The 17,193-nt window shown below is 36.5% G+C and overlaps 1 protein-coding gene across 2 annotated transcripts in view; it reads left to right on the top strand.

The window, feature by feature from the left end:
- NOX4 (NADPH oxidase 4) overlaps positions 1-17,193 on the top strand; it is a 140,004-nt gene that overhangs the window by 55,474 nt on the left and 67,337 nt on the right. For both annotated transcript variants that reach the window (XM_058545435.1, XM_058545436.1), the window contains 3 exons: positions 6,123-6,339; positions 8,294-8,458; positions 8,596-8,658. In XM_058545435.1, the coding sequence (XP_058401418.1) occupies positions 6,123-6,339; positions 8,294-8,458; positions 8,596-8,658 (445 nt within the window). The remainder of the gene's footprint in view (positions 1-6,122; positions 6,340-8,293; positions 8,459-8,595; positions 8,659-17,193) is intronic.

Consider the following 17,193-nt stretch of genomic DNA (forward strand, 5'->3'; position numbering starts at 1 on the left):
GATATTTTATCCTGTAAGCCAGGTGGGGGTGGGGATTGAGGTCATGTGGTATTGTCTCCAGGAAGGATACCTTATAGTTGTACAGTTTGTATGTATTTATAGATGGATAGATATAGTATATAGAGAGCATTTTCGTGTACATGAATTCATTTATGCTTTAAGCTACATTTATTAATGAATTTTTAATCTTCTAAACTGTGAGTTTACTTTTTCCCTAGTTTGAGGATAGAAATAGTGAGCTTCAGACCAAATACTTCTTCACATAATTTTAATCAGTTTTTCTCCTGGGGTCTTAATTTATAATAACAAGTGGTTCTAGCTGGAGGTACAGGGTGAGAAAGTTGGGGAGAAAGGAGAAGGAAGAGGGCTACATTTTTTTTGAGTACATTAATACTTGTTTGAAATGTGAAATAGTCCTTTTATTCTCCACTGCCATTTTAATAAAGCCTGAAAGCAGAGGAAATACTAAGAAATACTAGATGCTTACATATTTTTTTCTTTCCAAGAGTTCAAAAAGTCCTTTGCTTTATCTACCTGTGAGGTAGAGAGTAACAGGTACTCTCTCTCTTTTTCAGCTGAGGAAACTTAGTGAAATGACCCATTTTACTTCACACTCTTAGGAAAGGTGTGATCCTATGTCCTGAGATGCCACGGTTTAGATTTGCCAGTTCCATAGTGTCTGTGGCAGGCTACTTAATTTGTGGGGCCCACTGTAAAATGAAAATACAGGGCCCTTTGATCAAAAATATTGAGCATTTCAAGCTGGTGACAACAGAGCATTGAACCAATCACAGAGCCTTTCTAAGAGCAGGATCTTGTGCAACTGCACAGGTCACACACCTGTGATGCCAGCCCTGTCTGTACTGCCCAGTCTTATACCTTGGACAATGCCACCAGCAAGACCTAGACATAATGTGTGCTCCAGACAAGCTGCAGGATGCAGGTAGACTCAAGTATCAGTGGCAAGAGCACAGGAGGGAATGCAGAGGCAAGAACCTGGTTAGGCCAAAGTGGGGATGAGAGTAAACACTTTGGTTTGATGGGTACCCAGATGCTTACGGTTTCCCTGAGGCACACTGGATCCCTAGCTTAGGAAAGCACTCTGCTTCTAGATGCTGCTAACAGGCGGGCTTCACTCTCTTGATAACTTGTCTGCTTAGGTTAGGATTGGCTCAGGATCAGGGCAGGGCTGAGATCTCAGGTTGGACTCAGCAGTCCTCAAGGGTGAAAAGGGATGATGTCAGTTGCAGACTGATGTAATGCTACCTTGCTGCAAACGTGAACGTACTACGTAGCTTATTTTACTAAATACCATTTGCTAAAATCTAGACATCTTTTTTGAAGGTAAATTTTGAGTTCAAACTCACTTCTGTGTTTGTTAAAAACAGATGACTCCTCAATCATGTGTTTCAAAAACAACCACAACGAAAAGTTGTTTATACACTTCCAGTCATTCACTAATTCATTCAATGAATGTTTATTGAACACTTGCTATAGATTATAGGCACTGTTGTAGGGGCCAGAAAAATAGCTGTTCACAGGACAAATCCTCAACCTTAAGTAGTGTACGTTCTGGGAGATTCCACAGAAACCAGTGAATTCCAGTGGGTTTTGAAATATGGAATTTGCATGTATATTCTTAAGCTCTTTTTCTGTACTTGAAGCAAAGTAAAAAGAACTGTCAGAAAGTAGTTATATTTTTTTCTGTGAAGAAAATAAATATTTTGTGTGTTATAGAATACTTGGAAAAAAGTAGGTTCTTCATGCGACGGGATTTTTTTCTCCACTTTAAAAAAGGATTAGAGGGGCCGGCCTGGTGGCGCAAGCGGTTAAGTGCGCGCGCTCCGCTGTGGCGGCCCAGGGTTCACCGGTTCGGATCTGGGGCGCGCACCGACGCACCACTTGTCAAGCCGTGCTGTGGCAGCGTCCCATATAAAGTAGAGGAAGATGGGCACGGATGTTAGCCCAGGACCAATCTTCCTCAGCAAAAAAGAAGGGGATTGTCAGATGTTAGCTCAGGGCCAATCTTCCTCACAAAAAAAGGATTAAAATCACCACAAACATAAAGGTTGCATAAGTGTTACTGCATTTGTTAGAAATTTTTAACACGCAATTAAAATAGGGATGATTTTGTGATTTTCCTTTAGGCAGGCATGGTATTTTGTGGTATTCATCTTTTGCTGTAAAATATTTTTATGATTTGTATGTTGTGAACTAGTAGGATTTATTCTATGTACTGTACTATTTTCTATGACTTTGTCACAGCCAGGCATTAAAAAAAAAGATAGTATAACTATAATGTCTCTTAAGGAAAACAGGAAAAAAAGAAAGAAAGCTATTTTTGAAACAATGAGTTGTGAAAGCACATCTTGAAATCCTTATAAGTACAAAAACAACAGCCTCCAAAACTGTGTATTTTGATACACAGTTTGATAAAATAATATTTGATAAAATCTTTCATTTCTCATGATAGAAGAATATTAGACATTCCAAGGATACTTCAAAATCTCTCCTTTGGAACATAATACAATATAACTAAAAAAATTATTAATAAGCATTCCTATTCCCACGTAGTCTGTGTGCCTCCTTCCCCTACCCCCTGCAATATCACTGTCTTAACTTGGCAAGACTCTCTGTTTAACATTCCCTAACGTCTTTTCCCTTCCTGTTTTTGTCTTTCAAATTATTTATCATTTAATTATGAAAGATACAATGCATAAAAGACTGTTCCCATTTGACTTTTAGAAACACTTGCTGTGTTAAAAGAAATTATGTGGTTATTATTTGCTTTTAAAATCAACTCACTAGAAATACGTTGAAGGTTTTCTATGTGTGAAAAATTTGCCAGAGGGCTGGCGAGGTTTAGCAGTGAGTATGGACATATGGCGGATATATAAATGCATAAGACACGATCCCTTCTACTAATTTGGGAATAAACCATGTGCCTTTGTTCATCCTGTTCTCTCATAGTGGAGTGCCATTTTCCTGTTCTTTAACAGTTGGAATCCCCACATCCTTCAATTGCTTCCTCCGTGAAGCCCTTTCCAGAATTTCATAATCAAAGTTCCTCATCTCTAATACTCTCAAGAGGTCACTATACATCTATATAGCATTGCTCATTTCGCTTTTTTGTTGTCACTTTCATGTCTGATTATACCAATTATAGCTGTGCTGTGGCTATTCAATTTAAATTCATTAAAATGAAATAATATGAAAAATGTAGTTCTTTACCTGCACTAGCCACATTTCAATTGCTTAATAGCCACATGTAGCTCATGGTTTCTGTGTTGAACAGCACAAATTTAGACCATTTTCACCATCACTGAAAGTTCTATCGGACAGCAGTGCACTAGATTGTAAGCTTCTTGAAGGCAGGGGACATATCATTTAAATTAATAAGGTTCAAAACAAATAATAAATGTGATATAGATATATCTCAGTGGTGATGTGGAACAAGAAGGAAGATCAGGATTGTTTGGCTGATAGCATAGAGTTGCTGTAGTGTATTTGGGAAGATTGCATTAGACTCCAAAGAAAGACATGTATATTATGTCTGCTGAAATAAATATAGGTACTAGGAATTCAAAACCATCATAAAAACTACACATAATATATAGCTCAATTTTAAAAAATGTGGTCACAGTGAAGTAAATGGATTAAGAGATGCTGTCAGATTTTTGCCTGTCAATCTAAATATCCATAATATGTAGTCTACATTCCTATTCAAAATTCTTCAGAATGAAATAATTTTAATCAGCTTGAAATACAATTTTTAAAGAAATATTATATCCTAAGAATGCATACTCTAAGAATTGTAAGAAATTCTACTCTAGTACCAAAGAAATGAGCACTGCTGTTTTTTATTAATACAATGAAAAAGTTATTGCATTTAATTGAACTTGAAAAATAACATAAAATTATTGGTTTGGTAGAAATGTACTACTTCCTTTTCCAGATCTATAATCCCATGTAGATACGTAAAATTTTGTTCAAAGCATACATTGGTCTTCAATTTCAGCATATTGTCCGTAAGTAGAACGAGGATTCTGCAGGGGGAGTAGGCCTGGTACAGGGGAAGCATGGCCTTTGGGCTCTGACTTGGCCGCTCACTGACAGTGTGGTCTTCAGCAGGTTACTTAACAGTTCTGAATGTTTTCACTCATTCTAAGATGTGGCTACTGATTTTACCACACAAATTTGTTATGAAATTTATAGAAATAGGCATTGAAGCTTCAAGCACCTGTCTGGCATGCCCAGTACCTGTCTTTTCAATATTGAGTTCAACATCTGCCAGTGTCCTTCCTTGTGAACCCATCAGTATCTTTACCCCCTAATTTAGCCAAATAACCTGCGATTTTGTACTTGATTTTTTTTTTTGATGAATGATATTTTTTGTTAGTTATCATTGTCTGTCTATAGATCTTTTCTCTCTTATCTGTGTTTCTTTGATGGCAACAATTACAAACTGAGACAAAGAAAAGAACATTTTAATGGAGTTTTAAGACAAAGGTAGCCTATGCCATTTATCTTGAGAGTAGCTTAAAATAACACAAAGATGTCATAATTAAAAGGGAATTTAGAATATTTTGTGTTACTTTATATACCAAGAACAGCAAAACTGTTTATTTGACTGGAGAAACAGTTTTGGGTGAATCATTACTTGTAATGGAAGCTGAATCAAATTAATGGGTTTTCCAAGTATAATATCTCAACAATTGTATTGTATGACTAGAACTCTATGAAGGATTATGTATTTAACTCACATTTGTATAATATCCATTAATTTATTCCATTACTTTAAAAAATGGATGTGTGGCCTACCATGGATGTTATGTAATACAGCCTACCACTTAGATGCTCTTGACATGTACTATATGCTCTCTAATGACTTCATGATGACTAGTTATAGGGAAGAAAGTAAAATAAAAAAAAGACCGAAAGGGAATTGAACATAAGCCGAAGGAGAATGATCGGATTGAGTAGATGGCACGTTTTACCAAAGCCTGCCTTTACACTGCTTTCCTAACTTTCATATATTAGATCTATTTAGTATCATTATTCATGTTACAGTTTATGTTGTTTTAAAATATTACCTTTGTGAAGTCTTTTGTAAAATCATTATAGATGTGATGTACTTAAAGATGTACTAAATGTACATTAAATGTACTAAAATTAATAATTTGGAAGCATGGAGGATAATTTAAAAACATACTCTTAGCCTACCAGGAAAAATAATTTTGGAAACCAAAATTTTAATATCTTTAAAGTAAAAATGAAACACATTGAAATGCTTTTCAAAAATCTTACTTTTTTCTTTAAGATTTGCTTATGCAGCTGTGATCTTTTTGATGTTCTGTGCAGTCTGTCGTTTGATGCACTATCCCCATCAGGTCAATCCTACTTAACTCCTTATTGATAAGCAATACAGAACACAGAATGCTGAATAGTTTGTCTGAGAATGTCACAAAATATGAAAGAATCAGAATGGGATTTTAGAGTTTTAGGCTCTCCTGCCTGACTAATTATTTTGAGCTTTTTGTGTGGTTTTGTTTATGGAGAAATTGGAAAGTAATCAGGTGTAGAGTCTGATTGCCATACATTAATTGTTTTCAGACCGTAGGAGAGGCAAGCTTCCAATTCCTGTTATTATGTTTGTTTAACATTTCTCTGTAAATCAGCAAGGCCCATTTTATCCAGTCTTAGCCAAATCAAATATGATCCCTGTACTTTTCTATTTGTGTTTGAAGATATAGCAAAAGTACTCATCATCATAGTGTTTATTGAAGTGAAAACTTCATTCATGCTTGCATGAATGCCTAATAGACTTGAAACAAAGGCTGTCAAATTCAAGAATACTTGGGAAGATTGCATGTGTTCTCTCCTAATAGGTATTTGTGGCATTTGTTTGGAGACTAAAAGTTTTGATTTAGTCCTGTAGTAAAGAATTTATTAAAAATTTTAAGATTTCTCAGTTGCTCCTGAGTAAGATAGATGAGGAGCACTTTTTGGATAAATGCTGTGTAAATTTAGCAAGAAAAAGAGGTTATTTTCTTATACTGCGTCCCATGATTTCAATCTCTTTTTCATCTCCCTGTTTTTTTTAATCCTTAATTTAATTTCAGAGGGCTGCTGAAGTATCAAACTAATTTAGACACCCACCCTCCTGGCTGTATCAATCTTAATGGAACCCACCACCAGAATATTCAGTTACCAGAGTATCTCTCAGAACATTTTCATGAATCTTTCCGTGGAGGATATTCAAAACCAGATGAGCTTACCCGGAAAACATTTGTGAAGATTTGTATGGAAGAGCCCAGGTTCCAAGTGAATTTTCCACAGGTCAGATTAATTCTACGTCTTTGATGGTCTCTGCAAAGTCCATGTTCCCATAATTATTGCTCAACGTTACATTTAAACAAGTTTTTGAAGGTATATAAAGCAATTATTTTTTGTAGAGTAGAACATTTTAGGATGTTTCAACCACAAGTTAGTGCCTATTTTTCCATTGTAGGCAGCTGGCAGTTCAAGGAGAAAGACCTATGATATTACAGAATATAGAAAACTCCTGCCTAACTGACCATATGATCTTTGCATACTGTGGCACTGGTGCTTGCCACAAGAGAGGTGACAAGGATATTTCTCTTATCCATTGAGAAAAATAGGTTGAATATTAAAAACAATAATGAAAGAACTAATACCACTGATAATTATTATTATAGTGTAGTATAACATTATTGTACAATATTGCATATAATACATAAATTGTAAAATCAATTTATTGAATACTTCATATCCTCTGCTAGGCACTGTGCTAAAATGCACTGTAGGCAAAATTTATTTTAATATTCATAATAGCTCTTTGAAGCAATTACTATCATCCTTAATTTTCTGATGAAATTGTGGCTTAAATACATAAAATCCCTTGAGCAACTCTACAAACGACTATGTGGTAGAAGTAGAGAGCAAAAACAGGTCTTTGACTAAGATACTTACTTTTGGAAAACTTCTTCCCCAAATACCCAGTGAGTAGTTTGATAAGGGCCCTAATCTTCCCATGTGGTTGTGGGAGCTGCCCCTGTGCGCATGACACCTGTCTCTTTGCCTATACCCGGTGGAAGTAGGGGATGGTGATGTCAAATATCTGTTTTAAGAAGAGAAGAAAGAGGAGTCAAAAGGTATAGTGAATTTGTGGATGACTTTGAAATGAGTGTGTTAGTCTGGTGTTTATTTTTAATAATAATCTTCTAGATTTCTATCAGACTACAATTTTCAGAACTTTTCTGGGCTTCACAGACTGCTATATGTTAGGCAGGACACGTACTGTGTGGATAGCCATTCTGCCTATGCGGATCCTGATGCTCAAAGGGTAAGAGACTGTCCCAAAGCTGCAAGCCCGCTGCATTGCAGAGCTTGTCCTGTGATGCCTGCTCTTCACACAGTGTCGAACTAAATGTCAGGAAGAGACATGATCTGTCTGCATGGAAGGGGAAAAATCTGGAATAGCTATGTAAATAGCTTTTTAAAAAGTGACTATTAAAATCAGTTTGGATCGGAGACCTCCAAGTGATGAAGGAGATACAGTGTGCAGTTGTGGGAGAAGGGTCGGCCACACAGGCTTCTGCCCTTCCAAGAATATGCAAATATCGTGGGATCGGGGCTATCCATGCAGCACACATGCAAAATTGTCACGCTTTCCGAATTCTAAATATTATCTTCTGTTCGTATTATATTTATTATGTAAAAGTAAGCTCTAAACAATGTGCCTAGTGTATCCCATACTTAACAATATGTGCATATACATATTTTACATTGTGTTTATATTATGTATACGTACATTATGCATATACATTATGCGCATTAAAATATCTAGGGTTTTCTTTTTTGTTACAAACATTGGACTGGTAAATTTTTTTTCTAAAATCATCTTCAGATTTATTTGAGCTTTTAACTTCCCTTTCTTCTCTCTTTAGATGAAGATATTGTGTATATGCAGTATATATTTGTTGTGTGCATGGAAGGATATGTGAAACAATGTATACTGACCTGTTTATGGTAGTTATACTCAGGGCAGTGGTTTGAGGGTAGAGTCTTGACATTCCTTTCCCTTTTATTTTATACTTTAGTCTTGCTTGAATAAGTTGCAGTGAGCAACTCATTTTTCTTTATATTTTATTATTTAAAATACAGATTAAAATATTATGCCTGTAATGTGTGAAATAAGCAAAGGGACAGGATATAAAGATTCCTACAATGCAAGTATTTCTTAAAGTGTATTTCAAAAATTCTCTATTAGACTTGGCTTTGGATTTCTGGACCTTTGTGCCTGTATTGTGCTGAAAGACTTTACAGGTGTATCCGGAGCAATAAGCCAGTCACCATCATCTCGGTCATAAGTCATCCCTCAGATGTCATGGAAATCCGGATGGTCAAAGAAAATTTTAAAGCAAGACCTGGCCAGGTGAGTCGGTCAGTGTTCAGCAACTTTTAAAATACCCTTTATCTTTATATAATTTTTGAAAATTAGCAGACATACCATCATTGGAATACTTGAACTTCATTCTCCGTCATTTAAAATTTATGTTTGTTGCTTTTTAGTATATTATTCTACATTGTCCCAGTGTGTCTGCGTTAGAAAACCATCCATTTACCCTCACAATGGTAAGAAACTTGTTTTTTGATTTTTAATTTTTTAGAGTAAAATACGTCTTTTTCTTTTGTGTGTGTGTACTCCACCTCATTCTAGAAATCACTCAAAGTTCTCACAATATCCTAAATAATTAAGTATATTTCTTTTTACAAAGAAATATAATTATCTGTTCAGAAATCTTGTTACTATTTATTATTTTCTGACACTTTACAATTCAGGCAGTAGTATATTTGAAATGTATTAAAGCTTGTTGATTCAAAAATACAGCAAGTTTCTTGAATATTTGCACTTTTCTTTTTATGAAGTATGTACCAAAATATATGTGCATGATTTTCTTTAGGGAGATTGAATTTAAAGAAAAAGAGGGTACTTTGAGTTGAAGTAGAAGCGTAAGAAAATGCAGGCAGTGTTTAGAAAAGATTAAGTCCCATGTGGGGCTGGCCTGGTGGCACAAGCGGTTAAGTGCGCGAGCTCCACTGCCGCGACCTGGGGTTTGCCAGTTCGGATCCCAAGCACGCACTGACGCACTGCTTGTCAAGCCATGCTGTGGCGGTGTCCCATATAAAGTGGAGGAAGATTGGCACGGATGTTAGCCCAGGGCCAATCTTCTTCAGCAAAAAGAGGAGGATTGGCAGATGTTAGTTCAGGGCCGATCTTCCTCACAAAAAAAAAAAGTCCAGTGTAATTGGCACCCAAGCTGTGTATGGAGGAGGGAAAGGAAAATGAAGTTGGACAAATGAAGTGGAATAAATAATGGTGGGGAAATCTGGCTAAATAATGGCATCACCAAATAGTTTTAGTCTGTCAGCCTATTGTTTAACATTATTTTTTGCATTATAAAAATAGCATGAGCCTAGTATAAAAAAGTAAACAATTCATAAATATATAAGATAAAATAGGAACTTTTCCTCATTTTCCCCACTTCTCAATCATTTTCTCCAGAATTTGATGTATATTCTTGCAGACGTTTTCCTATATACTTTGGCATATATAGGTGTTTGACATTTGTTTGCTGGATCATTTGTTTTATAACTTGCTTTTTCACTCAGCAATGTATCATGGACAACTTTCTGTGTTACTATATTTGTATTTGCCTCATTCTTTTTAATGACTGCATAATATTTCACAGTAGGAAACTACTGTAATTTATTTAATGTACTTCATTGATGACAGAGATTAAGATTTTATTCAATTTCTAGCAAAGGTAACTGCGAACACAAACCATATATTTAAATATATGCTTAAGATATGCAAATGAAATTGAATAAATTAGGGTTGGGGGAGAAAAATAACTGGTGTCAAAGTGCTGAGATGTAGGGGTGGGATTGTACTGGGAATGGGGACCACTTTCAAATTTGATGTATTAATCAAGTTACAAACTTGGAAACCTTGGCCAAGTTACTTCATTTTTTTGTGCATTGTTTCCATGGTGTAATATTATGATAAAAACAATACCTATCCGTAGATATATTGTGTGTTTTAATGAACTACTACAAGTATAGCATGTAGAACAAAGCCTGGAACATGGAAAGTGTCACGTAATGTAAATACATGTTAGCAATTATTATGACTTTTATTTTTAGTGTGAGCTTGCCCCCTGAGAACATGTATTTGGGAAGACAGCTAGGCCCGAAAAATCTATATTTAAGGGATAAAAGAAACAGAAAGGACATGTCAAATGGTTAGAGAAAAACCAGATGTTATTTATTCAATAACATTTCTTCAAAGGAAAAAATACATTTTTGTTTCACTTGCTCCAAATTTTGCATTTTGTTTGTATGTAGCAAACTTATTTATTAATGATTAAACAAAGGTAGCTTGGCGTCTAGTGAAATAATTAACAACATTCCATTTTATCAAGAGAGATGGCAACACTGGCCTACCTTGGGGTAGAAGTTAATTTATAGTTGTTTCTCCAAAATAATGATGATAGAGGAGTACAGTCCAGACACTCTTTCATCTGGTGCTGTGTGAGCGGCTAGCTAGAGTGGAAGGGGAAATGTGTTGTTATGAGCAATAGTGGGAACTTATTTCCACTTCTGGGGTATAAAATTGGGACCTCAGAGACTTTAGGAGTCATCAGGAGCCAAGTAGCCATGTCATGCCCTTCACTCCTCTAGGATATGCATACCCCACAAGGTGGTTTCGTATGATTGCCCTTGTTCTATGAGAACAGCAGCATGTTGGCAAGTAAATCTGCTTAACAAACCTTCATATATGATGTTTCAGCTGAATCACGAAGCCATTTTCACGGGGTTGAATCCACTAGTCAGAAGAGCTGTGCTTTAGTTCTTATAGTTGTAAGATGTTTCCATTTCTCTGCATCCATACATACCAGAAACATGATATTGTAACACGAAAAGAAAGGAAAGAATGGAAAAAGGAGAAAGTACACAAGTGCGTTTGTCTTTATTTAGATAGTTTAAGAAGTTTGGCATAATCTTGGAGACACACAAAATTTACTTCAAAAATTAACCTTTCTTTGTGTTTGACACTTTATTTTTTTCCCAGATTTATTGAGGTATAACTGTAAAATAAAAATTGTATATATTTAAGGTGTACAACATAAAACTTTATTTTGAAAATCATTTCTTCACCATAGGATTAAATTGAGAACAAGGGATAAGAAACGAAGGCAGTTGCTGAATGTCAAGTACAGAGAAGAGAGGGGATTTTTTTTCACAAAAGTATTTTCCAACATACACAAAAGTAGAGGACCCCCATGTACTCATCACCAAAAAAAGAGAAGAGAGTTTGCTTTTTAGTGTACATTTTATCAATGAAAACTTTTATAATCTCTCAAAACAGAAAATCTAAGAATTTTCACCTTTGACACACACCGAATAGAGGCTTCTAGATCTAATGTCTTTCAGTTGATCTAGGACCCCTTCACAGGGCAAAAGGAAAAGTACAAAAATAAAGTGGTGTGTAGAACCTGAAGGGCTTTAAACAAGTGCCCCATGTGGCCTGGTTCTTCCTGAAAGGTGATGCGGAAGAGCCATGAGAGCCGTGTGAGAGCCGTGTAGCTGGCTTGAGCACAGATGGGAGGAAAAGATAAGGGGGAGGAGGGAATGTCGGGAACAGACAGAAGAAAAGGAACTGGAGGAAGGAGAGAGAGAGTTGAGAGAGTGAGAGCAAGTTATGTGTGATGTAAATGGTAGTAAGTATTCACACGAAGGACATGAACTTTATAATTCAGCCCCAGCTCTGTCACTTATTAGTTCTGTGTCTGTGAGAGAATCTTTGAACCTCTCTAAGCCTCAGTTTCATCATCTGCAAAATAATACTAATAATAGTTGTCTGAAAGGGATATTGTCAATATCAGTTTAATAAAATAATGTGTGTAAAACCTTTGTCACATGGTTGGTGGTCAGTATTTGGTAATGATACTATTACTACTTTCCTAATCTCAAAATATTTGCTTTTAATTTGGATTATTGCCTTCAATTCTGCAATTATGTTTTTTTGAGAAGCAGATAGGAAACATCAACATGTGGTTTTTCAACCTGAAAATGAGAAGCTTTGGGGATGTCACAGTAGTCACAGTCATTTGAAAAATCTGTCATGTAGATGAAGGATTAGATATTTTTCCTTTGAGATCTCAAGGTGTAGAAATAAGACTAATAGGTAAAGAGTTTTAGGAAAATAAATTTTGATTCCATGTAATAAAGACATTTTGAACAATGAGACCAGTCCAGAAATTTAGAAAGCTATCTCACAGAAATGTTTGGAAGGATGTTTGTGCTAGAGCAGGACTTTTCAACCTTGGCATTATTGACATTGTGGGTGAGATAGTTCTTTGATGTAGCATGTTGTCCTGTGCATTATAGGATGTTTAGCAGCATCGCTAGCCTCTACCCACTAGATGCCAATAGTACCCCTGGCTTGTGACAATGAAAAATGTCTCCAGACACTGCCAAACGTCCCCTGAGGGCAAAATCACTGCAGTTGGGAACCACTGTGCTAGATCAATGGTTGCCCAACATAGCTTAAAGTGCTCAAGGGCCGCAGGTTGTTCCCCTAGGGGCCCCTGTGGGAAGGGAGAATTTAGGAGGCAGTAGAGACGATGAGTGGTTGGAGTGCCTAGCTTGTGTTCTGGGAACCCCAGCCTCACTTCAGCGAGAGCAGTTCTCTTTCAACTGGTTTGCATATGAGGATTCTGCTTAAGTACTCATATGAACATCATCACCTAAAACTATTTTTTGCATACTTTACTGGAATCCTTTTTGGAATTTCATAAAAATTATTTTGGCTACCGTGAGTTCCCGCATACTGTCATGTAGTGTAGACCTTTGAAAGAGAATTTGATTAATTTTCAAATTCAGAATTGTTTTCCATATTTGAAGTGTTTGGATATGAATCAAAAGAAAAGATAAGATAGCACTATAGAGATAAAACAAGTGAATCAAAACTTAAAATGATGTAAGAATATTCTGATGTACTTGGCATTTTGACATGTGAATGAAAGGTTATTATATTTTTTCCTGTGGAATCCTAAGTTGTGAGAAAAGGAACAACAATGCATTATTCTTGGAGAACAAATATTGGTTTAGTGACTACTTTGGGAAATAGAATGTGTTTGGCTGGGTGGGAGAGAGACAAGAGAACGTTTCTTCACCTCAGTGAAACTCTGTCAGGTATTCAGTGCTCCTGAGTTTCCTAATGAGCAGCCTCCTACAGCGAAGGACCATCACCCAGGGCCTGACTCTAGAGGCAGCCTAGTGAGCCCTCAGCACTAAGGCTCTGTGGCCAGTGTAGGCTTGTTTCAGAAGATTCGAGTTCAGGAGTGCATTGGATGGAGGCAGCGAGTTTGGATGCCTAGAATTCTATATTCCTCACAGCTTTTCTTCTTTGTTACTTTTTTCAATTAATAAAAGACTTTTCCTTATTCCTTCCACTTCTTCCAGGCCACTTCTTCAGTTCTTTTAAAAGAAGGTGGTTCTCTGAAAATTCTCTGAGAAAAAATAAGACAGAAAAGACATTTTTCTATGACTGAAAATAGTTTGGAAAATACTGCTTAATATACATCACTTTTAGAAATTCATGGTGTCTGTTAACATATTAATAGTTTTGAGAAGTTCTTTAATGAACAGTCCCATTCAATGTTATTCACCCATTTACTTGACACTTTCCCACTTTTTGGTCTTTGCATAAACGAGTCTCTTCACCCTAGGAATCAACCCTTGCTTCTTCTGTTGTTCACACTCCAAACACCACACATTCTCTTTGCCTGGGCAACTCCTTACTCACCTTTCACATCTCATCTTAAGGTCACTTCTTCTGAGAAGGCTTCACTGACTCTTCATATTAGGTTAAGTTTCTGGACCTTTTGCTCTTATAAGCACTTGTGTACTCTCTTCAACACCAGTGTCATTAGATTATTTGTTTAACGCCTATCTTCCTAGACCATAAGCTCCAGGAGCCCTTTCAAAGATGCCTTCATAGCACAGTGTCTGGTACACAGAGTGACCTAATATATATCTGTTGAGAGAGTGAAAAACATCTAATGAATAATTAGTGTTTAGGACCTAGCTTGAGAAATACTTTATAGATAGATTCTCTTTTTCTCTTGTCTCTTTCTAGCCACTCTTACTTGGAAGGTGAAGCCAGAGAAAAGGAAAAGTTAGAGGAATAAGGAGAAAGGAGAAATGCTTATGGCTGAAATGGATGTCAGTCAAGAGTAGGTTGCCTGTCAGGTACTGAGTCTAATCTTTAAGGTCACGGTGGCTACTTCTCTTTAGCTGAGAAGAGGAGGGCGAATGTACTTATGGCAAAGGTGGTTGGGGAAGAACCACCAAAGACCAGGGGAAACAATTTATGGGTAATAGATCATTATGGGTAACAGAGACAGCAGGTCATTTTTCAGCTCCCCTCCCCCAATCTCAGGGCTAACAATGGAAAATTTCTTGTTCCCAGTTTCTGTGCTCATCTGACAAATACTATCAATATTTCTTAGGTTTGCCTAGCAACCTGTAGGTGGAAATAGATCTCGATTTTGAGAGTTTACATTTTGTATTCACATCCATCCTTATTTTAAACATCGCTATTTTTTATGTTTTGATTATGCCCTATTAAATCTCAATTCAAGGTTTAATTGTTTTTAAAAGAATGGTATCTCATAGATATTTTAAACTGCACAAATAGTTGGCTTCCAAAAGAAATTTTAAGGCAAAAAAATTCTTTTTATCAGGCTATCTGTGTACCATCTACTGTGTCTAGGCTTGGGAAATGGTTTGTAGCTTTCCCAGATTTAGGAGACTTGCTAGCTGCCTCACTCATACTGTCCTCCAAGGGAGTTTCTGTTTTCATAAGAGTAAAAAGAGGCAAATCTTGCTGCTGCTTAGAAATGAATTTGAGTAGAGCAAACATTTCTAAGCTAAATTTTACATTATGTTATTATGGTAATTGACTATCCTTTCCTGCCATTTCCTTCTTTTATCCATTTACTTCTGTTTGGCACTTACATGTAAAATGAATGCTTCTCAAATATTTTCACTGGGTAGTTCCATTAAGGGTTCCTTTGAAATAAAACAAAGCAATTTCCCCATATGCTGATTCCCACTAAAAAGTATGTATACACTCACTCTTTGTCAAGGATAATAGTCCCACTAATTAAGTGCCTAAGAGGCAAGAGGTTCTTTCATAAACTTTGACAATATTATATTATTTAATTCTTACTATAGTCCTATGAGACACGTATTGTTAACTCTCTCTGATGCAGAAAACACTGTAACTCAGAGAGATTAAATAGCTTGCCCAAAGTCACTCAGCTAGTTAGTGATACAGGTGAGATACAAACACAGACCTGCCTGGCTGAAAGGCCTGTTGTTAGCTATTCTGCACGGTCTCTCTCCTGCCTCACCACCCATCGATGTTCAGGCATTCATATTTCTAAAACTCCTATTGCTTTTGGACATCTTTGTTGTTGGAGTCAAAAAAACAAAAAAAAAGAATTACCATTTAGGAGAGAAATTTATGGAAACAATAAAAATATGTTTTCAAGAGAAATATGCAATCGATAGTTTAGGATTGTCCATACTACTAAGCTCTTCTAACATATGGGGAGTTGAAGGTCAAGTAAATTACCCTACCAGAAAAAATCGAATACTTATTTTCATATACCGTGCCCACTGTAAGGAAAAATCAAATCTATAAAATATACAACAATCATAAATTTAGTAGTTTGAGTTTCATCTCATTTTTTAAAATAGAGATTAAGCTTTTAAAACTGAAAAAACAAAAAATAAGTGCAAAAGATAAGGCACAGAAGCATTAAAGTATTTTTCACAATATCAGTCAAGGTGAAGTTTTGAGTGCTCATTTAATCAGGAATCCGAAGGTTGTAATTTTAATTGCTTAAAGTGCTTCAGCATTTCTTATAATTGACATTGACTTTCCTACATAAGGAAGAACTGCTAATTTGGTGGGTTTTTCCAGGAAGTTCTGATTATTTTCAGCTAATGCACCTGCATTCTCTCAGGGCAGAACCAGCAGGCACGTTTTTACTGACAAGGTTGTTGGAAATCTGAGGGAGTTGTGAAGTATTAGACCATGGATTTTGGAATCCTACAGCCTAGGTTGGAGGCCTGGACAACCCTCCCCCCACCCCCTGCTTAACCCTATGACCTTGGACAAGATAATTAACATACTTACCTTTGGTTTACTTCTTTATAAAATGTGGCTAATAATAGTAACTTCTCTATGGAGTTACTCTGAATATGAATGAGAAAGATATAATCAAGTGCTAAGCATGATGCTTGGCATCTAGCAAGTTCTCAATAAGTTGGAAGTTGTGATTGTTGTTTCAGATAATGACTGGAGAACCAAGAAAGGATTAAACTAAATTTTTTTGCCTCGTTCTGCAGCATGCAGTAACTGACTAAACTCTGGCCACAGACTGGTTTAGAAACAGTCATGTGGGGACTGATGATTTGCCTCTTGCAGTTTACTGGCCTTTAGGATGAAGGAAGGATGTTTTAGGTTGGGTTTCCTGGGAAACAGCCTTCCAGTAGAGATTAGCATGCAGGAGGTTTGTTGGGGGGTGTGCTCAGAGCAACACCTGATAAGGAGCTAGGGACTAAGAAGGCAAGGCAGAAGGTAACTGTGATCTAGTCTCAATGGAGTCCTCAGGGGGTTGGACAGGAGCTCTGCAGGTAAAATGATAGTTCAAAGTTGTCCCATCTTGAAGTTGGAAGCCAAACCTTGGTACTCCCCAGTTGACCAGTCGTTGGAGTTGGGCTATCTCCAGGGAGAGGCAGTTAGATATGAGTGGGAAAGCTTTCCTCCGTGCATGGAAATTCCTGGGGAGGGTCTCAGTAGTGAGCCCTCAGAAGGCAACACTTTGAGAGCTGTGAGATTGGGGAATGAGTGTTTTGATCCTGAAAATTGTGAGCAGGAGGGAAAGGAAGAGCGTCTGAGCAGTGCACCACAGTTTCCACTATGAATGACACTTAAATATTTGTATTTAAATTTATATATTTATATTTATTTATATACATTTATATATTTATAAATATATAAAAAGATGTATTAAAATATACTTTTTG

This window comes from Diceros bicornis, chromosome 7 (assembly GCF_020826845.1).
Source record: "Diceros bicornis minor isolate mBicDic1 chromosome 7, mDicBic1.mat.cur, whole genome shotgun sequence".
NCBI classification, from domain to species: domain Eukaryota; kingdom Metazoa; phylum Chordata; class Mammalia; order Perissodactyla; family Rhinocerotidae; genus Diceros; species Diceros bicornis.